At 31.8% G+C, this 11,137-nt stretch overlaps 1 protein-coding gene across 3 annotated transcripts in view; it reads right to left on the bottom strand.

Annotated features, from left to right (window-relative positions):
• The window catches only part of LOC139098360 (TOX high mobility group box family member 3-like), a 72,667-nt gene continuing 61,530 nt past the window's right edge, over positions 1-11,137 (bottom strand). Inside the window, exons 7-12 of one of the 3 annotated variants that reach the window (XM_070650536.1) lie at positions 9,159-9,239; positions 3,637-3,918; positions 3,440-3,571; positions 3,150-3,198; positions 1,364-1,589; positions 1-151 (exon numbers count right to left, since the gene is read on the bottom strand). In XM_070650536.1, coding sequence (XP_070506637.1) covers positions 1,579-1,589; positions 3,150-3,198; positions 3,440-3,571; positions 3,637-3,918; positions 9,159-9,239 — 555 coding nt within the window. In that variant the 3' untranslated portion in view covers positions 1-151; positions 1,364-1,578. The other 2 variants (XM_070650534.1, XM_070650535.1) reach the window with 2 other exon arrangements.

Here is an 11,137-nt window from a genome sequence, read left to right as displayed (position 1 = left end):
TTTTATGTTCATTTCATGTAGTAATTTTTTTTAAATCCTTGTTTTTTTCATCTAACACAGCCTCATGCTTATGGACAATATATTTCTTATGTGTTTTCTTTTTTTTTCTTTTTTTTTGAGAGTATGTTGTTCCTTATCATGATGCTTGAACCTGTTGAATTAAAATGGTTGAGAAGAAAAAAGAGAAAAAAGAAAAGAAATGAGTGAAAAAAGTTGTCGTGTGATAAATTTTTCTCTAAGATTATGTTGGGTGACGAAGGGGGAGATAAAGGAAGGAAGCATTTTTGGGTGGATTAAGGTTGATTTGTGGATTGAGCGCATTTTTGGGTGAGGCCAGATAAGGAATTGTGAAATTTTGAACTTTAAAATGTACCAGAACTTCAAATTGATTGATTTAATTTCAATTTAGGACCCAACGTTAAGAGGGGACACAAATACGTTATAGCTAGTTTAAGGGAAGTCCAATGTCCAGTCAGAAATCGAAGTCGACTCAAGTTTGCATGAAGTCGAATTAACTTTTCTATACAAAATCCGAATCGACTTTTCCATACAAACTCCGAGTCGACTTCGACCTCTTTGTTCAGTTAATGACTAACTCTAACGTATTAGTGTCCACTCAGGAAGATATAACAGGGTAAGTTCTCTTAAGAATATTAATAAAAAAAAATTGGATTTTCCTGAATAATGGATTATGAAGATGGGAAAAACACAGTGTTTCGCAGAGGTTTTGTGGCATTTGTCATAATAAGGTAGGGCGCCACTACGTTGCCGCGTTAACGGCGAGACGTAAGAGTTTCCCGATGACTGCCTAAGGGTTGAGTGACGACTGAGTTCAGCATTATATTGCACTGTTCGGAAGCCTTAATATTTTCCAGTAATATCCAAGGGTGACTTCAGTCGACTCCAACCGATTTATTCTAAGCTCAGATATTGAATTTACATCCTAAGCAAGTCTTTAAGGGTGAAGTTCTGATTCACAAATGAATCCACAGCTACTTTGCCGTTATAACAGAATTCGCGCATAGTTTCCCTAGCGGCACCGTGATGGCAGACTCCGACCCATTTTCCGACAACCTAGACAAGTTCTCATCTGATTCCAAAGACAAACTGCTCACTAACTCAAACCTCCTCAAAACACAAAGCTCATGTGCTTAAGAATAAAAACAAGGAAGAAAAAAAAATTCTTTAATGGAAGATTTTTTCTATCTTTTTTTTGTGTGCTCTACTCCAAACAATCCCCAATCACTCCCTCCAAATCTACGTGTGTATTCGGATTTAGAGAGAGAGAAGTTTAAGGGATAAAGAAAGGTAAATGGAAAGGAAATAAATGCGACAAGTAAAATAAAAGTAAAAAAAATCTTACAGCGTGTGAAGAAGAAATTTTCGCTTAAATTTTTCCCATCCTAACAATTCCAATTATATGTAGGTATATGTCTATGTATATATGCATAATTTTACTTCTGTTGTTTTTTTTTCTTATTCTCGATCGTCTATATTTACAAACACATAAATAATCTCTAAGAGAAGACAAGCATTTCCGACTGCTGCTGAGATGCTGGCTGCTGTTGTTGTTGCTGATCAATGTATCCCTGTGAGGGCGAGAAGCAGAAAAAAAGAAGAAAAAATAAATTTTTATTGAAATTTATGTTATTTTATGAAATTATTTATATCAACATTTAAAACGTTTCATGTTTCAATTAATAATAATTCGTAGTTGAGTGAAACACTGCTTGTGTATCATAAACAAGCTAATTTGCCAATATATATCAACAACATACAAATTAAATTACAAAATGATGCGATGAATGTATGAAAAAAAAAAGCCGTCAAATAAATTGAAAAATAAATATTCGATAAAATATTTATGTATATACACACAACACACACAAAAAGCCCCAGGTGGAAATTGAAATTGTTTTTGTGTACTTTTTGAATTTGGGAGAGCTTAATCGTTGTGCTTCTTTTCGATTGGAGCCAATTAATGATAATTGATTTATTTGGAAGCTTAGAAATGAGGGGCTTTTTTTATGGATTGGTTTGTTTTGGCAGATTTATGGACGTTAAGGGAATAATTGTCGGGTAGTAATTGAGATATTTTCATAATTTAATTATTATGAATCGTAGAGATTCATAAATTGTGTGAAATTCAATATTGAATTAGAATTTGATTAATTTTGTGAGGTTAGCGCATTATTAAAAAACACAGTAGAACTTTGTTGTGGAAAACCTTGATATTTATGAAATAAGCTATGATAGACAATTAAATAGTATTGAGTTATTATTTTGCCACTTTTTTAAAGGTCATTAGACTTTGATTTTCAAAATTAATTAAGATTTTGTAAGTATTTTCTGCAAAAAACTTTTTGAGGTGGACATAATTTACTTGATCTCTTGGGAAACTTGTTATTAAAGCTAATATTCATGTTGAAAACTTACAAAAGATCAAAGAGCAATTCGTGACTGAAATTTCACGACTCACAAAATTCTCAACAACGTGCTTGTCAATTGCACTTTAAATTTAAGTATTCACACATTTACTTGCACTGTGCACTTGTACCTTAAAATAAAAATTAATCCAAAACCCTTCATCAACATCAATCAAATCTCATCCACAATCCAACAAACCAAAATAATTAATCTCAAAACTCTCGCTGTCTGAAAAGGATAATTTCGAAGCATTTCCCACCTGGGTTTATTATTATTTTAATACAAGTCACAAAAAAAAATTATTTTTATTTATTATATTTTCATATTTTTTTCACTCAGTTATGTTATACATGAAAAAAAATAAAAATTAACAACAGAAAAAAAAAATTGTGAAGTGAAAAAATCAACTCAATGTTAAGCCATAAAGCATTTTTGTGTGCACACATATTTTTTTGTTGTGCTTTCATTCATGCCACAAATTCATTGAAAAACATAAAAAAATATATGTACAAAAAGTATTTTTCACACTCCTACTCTCAAAAGAGGAGCAGGCAACAGTAGCTGAGTAAATGAGTGTGGCATGATGTTTGGCGTACGCTAAGGGAAATCAAGTTTGAAGTTGGCTTGACGCTTTAGAGCGCATTTTTTGATTTAATTTTGTAGATTTATGTAGACAACGTTTGAAGAATTTAATTAAAATATGTTCAAATTAAGTTTCATACCTGGGGCTGGTTTCTCAGGTATACATGGGGAATACCCTCGAGGATACTCCTGATAAAAAATAAATATATTAGTGAAATTTGACATATTAAGGGTATCCTCTAGGGTATACCCCAAAAAATCATGCTTTAACACTCAAAATAAATCTACAAACTGCACAACTTGCAATCGTATCCCCTAAAAAACCAAAACTTCGCTATAAAACTTTTACACAAAAATGTGCTGTGCGAAAAAAGCTTTTCCCATTTTTATTATTTTTTATATATTTTAAAACACTTTTTTTTCATCTCACCTGTTGATTAATATATTGTTGCGGACCTGGTTGTTGTTGTTGTTGTTGCTGTTGCTGCATATTCATCATTCCATTCATTCCATTAAGCGGTGGAGGTTGCATCATATTTGGATTCATTGGATAAAGTAATTGCTGGATAAAAAATAAATTTTTAGAATTTAATTTCATGATTCTTAGTATTGCCATAGATTCATTACCTGTTGAGGTGATCCATAAGGTGAGGGTGTATGTGAATAAGGATGTGGTGATGGTTGATAATTGTGCATTGGTTGTGATACATAACTCTGCGGTGGCATCTGATGATGCTGTCCTGGACTCATACGATGAGGTCCATTTGGTGGCATAGATTGCTGTTGCATGTGCTGTGATGGCGGTGGTGGTGGTTGATTTTGAATCTTATGCGTATTTTGTGATGATACTGTAACATTCTTTTGTTGATGTTGTTGATGTGGTGGAGATTGAGACTCCGATTCAGTGCCCTGTTAATGCGCAACGATAGATGGAATAAAAACATGTTAATCAAAATTGATTGTTGGCAAATTAATTAATGTAAGCAAAGCAGGAGAGTATAACGAAGAAACACAAAAGGTTTTTACTTTTATTTCAGCAATAAAGTCAATAATAAATTTGGTCATGTCAGCAATCGGATTTCGGCAATTTATCTCACACTCTTGTTACTCCTCATTCCACTATGATTTTTATATTATGGCTGGTATTTTGAAGATAATGTGATTGATTTAGTCAGTTTGTCATGGCTTTGATAGCTTTTGTAACAGTAAACAATGTTTTGAAGAGTTCATGGGAAAATTACTTAATTTGTAGAATGATTTTTAGATTTTTATGATGGATTTTGAACATAGTTCAGAGGTTTTGTATTAATAATCTATTCTTGCCATGTTTTTAAGTAATATTCAGCAGTAAAGTTGCAGATTTAGTTTAAAACTATGAAAATTTGTCGAAAACAAAATTCGAAGTGGATGAATTTTTTGAAACATTAGTGACTCTGGATTCAAATTTTCAAAAACTCAAAAATTGAGGAATATTATGAGAATTTCATAAGAAAAAGCAGTTCTGCTGTGGATTTAGAGAAATCTAGTCTAAATCCACAGTAGAACCAAAAAATGCGCATCTAATCATCACCGCTCGGCCTTATGTCGACAATCTATTTTTATATATTTGCATGTTGTAAATATTCCACCCAATTTGATTCAACTCCACCTCCCTTCATTTAGTAAATTGTATGTATGTATGTTTGACAGTGAAATTAATACCCCTCCGCACAGCAAAATAAAAAGCAGAATAACAACAGCAAGAGTAATTAATTGCCGCCTTAATTAAATAATGACTTGTTTTACTCAACTTGTCATGATTTTTCGCTGTGCTATGCTGTTTACATTTATTGTAAACGATAAAAATATCCCCCAAACTCAAACCTTTTATTTTTGGTGGGGCTGATCAAATGCCTAGTTGTATTGACAGCAATAGATTTTCGAGGTAAAAAATAGGCAAATGTAATTTAATATCGGAAAGTGATAACAAATCAAGTTTTTGTGTTTTTATTAAAAAGTATAATTTCCCTGTGGGAGTGAAAATGAAAATTTTTTGGGAAAATTTAATTAAATTATTTCTTATTATTATTTTAAACATTTCGACAGATTAAATTATTCTTTATTTTTTGCGTATTTCACACTAAAAATAATTATCCGTAGTAGGAATTTAAAAAAAGTTTTAAATGTCAAGGAATGTAAATAATCCAATGAATGTTGAAAATTAATCTCAAAAGATAACAAAAATGAGGGAATAGAATTAAAAAAGTTTCTCCGCGAGACATGAGAATTATGAATAATTGCAAAATTTATTTTCAAATTTAATTATTTTTGGGAAGTTTTTTGGATTTAATGAACTGGAGAGATAATAGTAGAGACTAATCCGAGCGACACAAATGAAGAAGGATCCGCTAAGACTTTTTTCTTGAGTAACACTAGCCTTATGGACGATAAATAGACGCAAATTCCATTTGGAGTTAGTAAACGAGGCTTATCTGAGCTCTAAAAGCTCGGGCTGCGATGATTGGGTAATGGCAACAAATATAGCCAAAAGCAATAGAATTCAACCTTTGCAAAATGATCAAATTGATGTTTTCATAACAAATTAATTACTTTTTGAATAAATGAAGTAATTGACGTAAAATTTTTAAAAAATAAACATGATTTACGACTTCCTATTTCACCATAAAAATAAATTTAAAACAAATCTTGAAATGAATTATTTAATAAAAAATTATAAGTCGTATTTTGCAATCATATTGACAATTCCGTTCATATAATACTTTTTGACTCATTAATCTTATAAATATCAATGTTTTATTTTGACAGAATTGTCATGACTTGAACGCGAAATCATGATAATTGGTGTGATAAGAGCAATATTGTATGTATAGGGGGTCAAGAAATGGTTTTGTTTGATTGACATAAGATCCGTTCATCGTGTAATACCCTAGCAACATGGCATAGGACTAAATCATTTTGAAGCATGGTTCCAGTAAGTAAGTAAGTATGGTATAGGACTGTAATGAAGGAATGTCAAAACAAATTAAATGCCAAAACTGAGAACTTGTACAAGCTTTGTGATTCGGTAAGCAACAGAGTCAAATGGAAGGCTTTTTGTAGCAACCTAGTCTTCAAGTCGGAGTATGGTTCCAGTCAGGTAGTAAGCATATAATACCATAACTAAAGCATCAAATTTTAATAAATCAATCATCAATTCCCAAAAATATTTAATTTAAATTCGCATAAATTTGAAAATTTTCTGAACTTTCTGATTCCTTGAATAATTATTCGATATTTATTGAAATTCAATGCAATTTTCAATTACAATTTCAAAGGAAAATTGCTAATTAAATTCTCAAAAATTGCTTCATTATGAAATTGTCTTCATGATTTGTCTCTCTACAGCACAAGCAATAAATCTGACAGCATAAAAAACTTTAGAAAATGGAAATTTCCTCCCCAAAAAGCAGAAACAGAATTGAAAGTCATTAAGTTTCTCTTCCTCATTTTTCAAGAATGTCGTTTAAGCACTCAATTAAGTTCAAAAAATTCCTTGAATTTTCATTAAATATTCTAATTGTATGAAATTTTCTAATAAAAACAAAAAAATCAATTTAAAATGAAAATTTGAATTTCAAACATAATCAAGAGAGTGAAACAGACGCCGAGTAGAACAAAAAAGAAGAAGAAAGGAAATTTTCATCATTTTTGCGCGTTCAAGAAAAAAAGTTTTTTTTTTACATTTTGTTCTTTTTCTCTCATTTTAAATTAATTCTTAAGAAAATTTCCTGTTAATTTAAAATTTTTCACAATCAGCGCTCAATTTACATTTCTCATAGAAAATGAAAGAAAAAATTTCTTTTTTGAAAGCTAGAAAATTCAATTGTCGTGGCGGAGTGGAAATTTTCTTTCATCATCATCATCATCATCAACATGATCAAATGGAACTGCGGAGCAAGTCATGGTTGATTTTGATTTAATTAGAAATAGCGCATTGTTTGTTGATAAGATGTTTGCGGAAGTGCTCATAAAGCACTATGAGAAAATTTTTAAAATATTCTTTTGAAAATTGAAGATTGTTTCTGGTTGGCAGCTTTAGAATTGGCTGGACTGGAAGAGTCTGGAGTCCAAAAGTCCAAAATTGATCCTCCACAATTAAGGGCTGCCAAAATCATTACAAAATTTCATCAAATTGACCAAAATTGACCTTCAGACTTCCATGACTGAGCCTTTAGACACTTCCATGAAAGAACCTACAGGCACTTCCATGATAGAGCCTTTAGACACTTCCATGACATAGGCTTTAGACACTTCCATGACAGAGGCTTTAGACACTTCCATGATGGAGTCTTTAGACATTTTCATGACAGAGCCTAAAGTCGTTTCCATAGTAGAGCCTCTAGACACTTCCATGACGGAGCATTTAGACAATTTCATGATAGAGCCTTCTTCATTTGTATCACTCGGAATTAATGTCCTTGATTGGCAAAACATCAAAATGACGTGAAATTGACCATTTTGGACTGTAATAGCAGCCAGTTTTGACGATCTGAGTAAGATTGTAGGTTCATGCTATTCGCAGCCAAGAAACTTAGTAAGTATTCATTAATGTAACATATTTTGAGTCTATGACGTCACCAAAAATCACTCTAAATAATTAATTAATATTCAAAATTCACCAAAAATCTTTCCCAAAAACTCGAGAAAACCGCGCTTGAAAAACAAAAGAAAAGCCTTGAAACAAAACCTAATTGCTTTCCACATAAAACTTTTTGAAAATTTTCATTCCCCCTCTATTCCTTCCCATTCCTCAAAAAACTACACCATATGATGATAAAAAAAAATTACAAAAGTACTCGTTCTTATCGAGTGACTTCAGCGCATTTTTGTCCCAGCGATCAGTAATTGATTAAAAGGTCACTTCCTGACCTAAAAAACAAGATCAAAAATGATCCAGGTCACTTTCAGATCTAAAAAACAAGATCCAGTGAGATCCAGGTGTCTTCCAGACCTACAAAACGAGATCCAGGAGGATCCAAGTCACTTCCCTACCCACAAAGCAAGATCCAGTAGGATCCAGGTTACTTCCAAACCCAAAAAACAAGATCCAATAAATTCCAAGTCATCATACTAGGTTTTCAAGAATTTCGTCATTTAACGGATTTTCAAAATTTAAAACACATAACGGTTATGATAAATTCAAACTTTGTTCTGTTAACACTGTAAAAACATCAAATAACATTGAAAAACACTGTAAAACAATGAAAAAACGTGTTGTTGTTTTTCTTGTTGTTGTATATGAAAATGAAAAATTGTTAATTATAGTATTTATGCTATGATTTGAAGCTTTTAAATGCATTTGCCCGCAATAAAACAACAGTACGGAGCTAATAAAACAAACCAGAGCTCTCTACGATGTCTAGTTTTCGAGATCTCAATACCCAGCCGAACAAAGTGCTTGAATAAGCTACCTTTTTGAAAAAAATTTCAAAAATGCGCTAAAAATATTTTTCGTTATCTCAAAATGAAAATTTTTGTTTTTTTCCCTTCCCTGTTTTTCCACATTTTCTCATTCCCCAAAAGTCTTTGTTAGTTTTCCTCTCGCACGTCCTCATTCCCCCAGTCGGAAGGAATTCTTCCTCATCCACCATATATGAGGAGATGAAGGGGGGAGCAGCATATTCCCTTCCTCGAGAGTATTCACACGACATTAGAAACTGCGCCGAATCCAGAAAAAACCCGAAAAAAGAAGACGGCAATAGAGGAGAGAAATTTTAGAAAATAGAGATTTTTTTTCAGAAAATTCGCTGGGTTGTGTGTATGTCGATGAGACCTTGCGGCAACTTTTCAGAAAATGAAAAATAAAAAAAAATCTTTTTTGGATGGAAGAAAATTTTTCAATATAATTTCCGCTGACTGGCAAGAATGTCAAATGAGATTCGCACTAAAAGTTTCTGCTAAAGAATTTTAAAGGCCAAAAGGAAGTAAAATAGTAAGCAGTAACGATGATATGACAAACTTTGCTAATTTCTTGCTGACTATTCAAAAAAGTAATAATATCGTTGATCATAATTCCTAACAAGCAGGCACAATCTTCAGCCTGTCTTTATACTTTTTTTTCTGCTTACTTACGAGATTTTTTTTTATGAATTTAAAATGGAAATCCTTACCTGTGACACTAAGCTTGCACGATAAGCTGCCAAAGCTTTTAGATACTCCTTCTTTGCTACTTCCGTTCGCTTTTTATAAACCTGCAAGAAAAGGGATAAAAAAAAATGTGAAAATTAATGCGATTATTTTGATTATTTTTTGGTGACTAATTTGGGACAATTTTTGTTGAGGATTTGTCGGATTTTAGTTTGGTGCTGTTGGGAATTTGATAAGGAATTTTGAAACAATTTGATGATAAAGGATGATTATAGATTAGGATTAATATCGCAATAAATCATAGACTTTGGTTCTGGATCCAAATTTAAGGATAAAATATGTTAGTCTAAATTTGGATTCAAATGAATTCCAGATCTGCAAAATTGTATGATTTAGAGCAGTTATCACTGCTTCAACCATTTTTGTAACATCTCACACATTGTAAGTGAGCTACGACTGAAAACGGACACGGTTCATGTCATTTCCAAGAAAATTTGCCAGCTCACGAATTTGTCGCAGCACACAGCTTCCTCATCATCGACTTAGAGTCTGTCAACACATTGAGCTTAGCTGCAGATTGTTTTCATTCTCAAAAAGTAAGTTGCACAGCTAGAAACAGCGAAAATGTACCTAAATCTGATTAGTCATTCCTTGTGAACTATCCCGGATCATAAGCATAGGAAAATGACACTAAAATCCTACACCACAGCTGATTCATGACTGCCTAATCCTCAGATATCCCCTTTGTAAATTTCTAGCTGCCCCAAATCCTGAACAACTCCAAAAATTTCCATTAAAAACAGACTCAAAATCCCCACAAACTTAGTTCCAAGTTTCTCAATTTCAGTAATATTAAAATGACTTTATTTATGACTCATTTGAACCCAATAGAATGAAATATTCTCATTATTTATTGCCTTTCCTGAAACTATTCGTCAACTTTTTAATTAAAAACTTTTCCATTTTCCTTCCCCATAAATCATTGAAATGTTTTGTTTTTTTCAAAATTTTTATATTTTTCGATTTATTATTTTTAATTTATTTCACATTTCATCAGATAGGATGGGGAGGAAGAAAATGTATGAGAAATATATAAAAAATTTAATTTTAATTCCTTTACGATGTTTTAATATTGCTTGATTTTAATCGCTCTTTAAATCATCAAAATTATTATCAAGAAAATGTTTTTACTTCGTTTATTGCTTATTTGTAAAAAAATTTTATTAATAAAAATGAGAATATTCCTTCAACATAACATACAACACATTAATAATATAAAATTATTATTTAAAGAGCTGTAAGTAAGAATGTGGTGAATGAAACGAGATGATTAAGGCGCTTTTAGTGATACAAAAAAAATTAAGTTGGAATTTTGTTCAAAAAAAAAAGAGATTTAGATGATATCAATGAGGTATAAAATTAAATAATTTTGAGATTCGAACTCTGGATTCCTAAGTTGAGCTTAGATTTTAGCTTTCTATGAAATTTCAATTATACTTAAACATGACAATAAGTGTTTAATAGTTTAGGATGCTTTTTAACTCATATAGAGAGTTGGCTTTTAATATTGAGTTGCGGCAACCAATAAAACATCCTTAAATCGTCATATAAGGATACCCGTGGGTCTCAACGGATTTTTATTACCAGAAATGTAAGTTTAATCCACATTTTACGATAGAAATGTTTAAATATGTAAGATGATTTTGCTAAATTTTTTATTTTTTTGGAAATTGGATCTGGATGGTTGAACAAGATTAATTCTAGCTATGATTCGTCAAAACTACAGTCAAAGAATTCTTGAAAAGAGGCTGTTGATAGAAACAATATAGCACTTGGTATTGGCAATTATCAAAGAGCAATAGATGGAACCAGCATTAGACGGCAACTGAGAGAGGCCATGGATCACAGCTTAACAGCTTGGCGACTGAAGCAAAGTAAGTAATTATGTCTTATCCCGAGCAACACGAATAGAGAAAATTAGACCATGGGTCCTTTAAGTCTC

Source organism: Chironomus tepperi, unplaced genomic scaffold (genome assembly GCF_022539635.2).
Source record: "Chironomus tepperi strain 1889 unplaced genomic scaffold, CSIRO-AGI_Ctep_v1 contig_445, whole genome shotgun sequence".
In the NCBI taxonomy this organism is placed as follows: domain Eukaryota; kingdom Metazoa; phylum Arthropoda; class Insecta; order Diptera; family Chironomidae; genus Chironomus; species Chironomus tepperi.
Note: the sequence above shows the minus strand (reverse complement) of the source record. Positions and strands in the feature narration are given on the sequence as shown.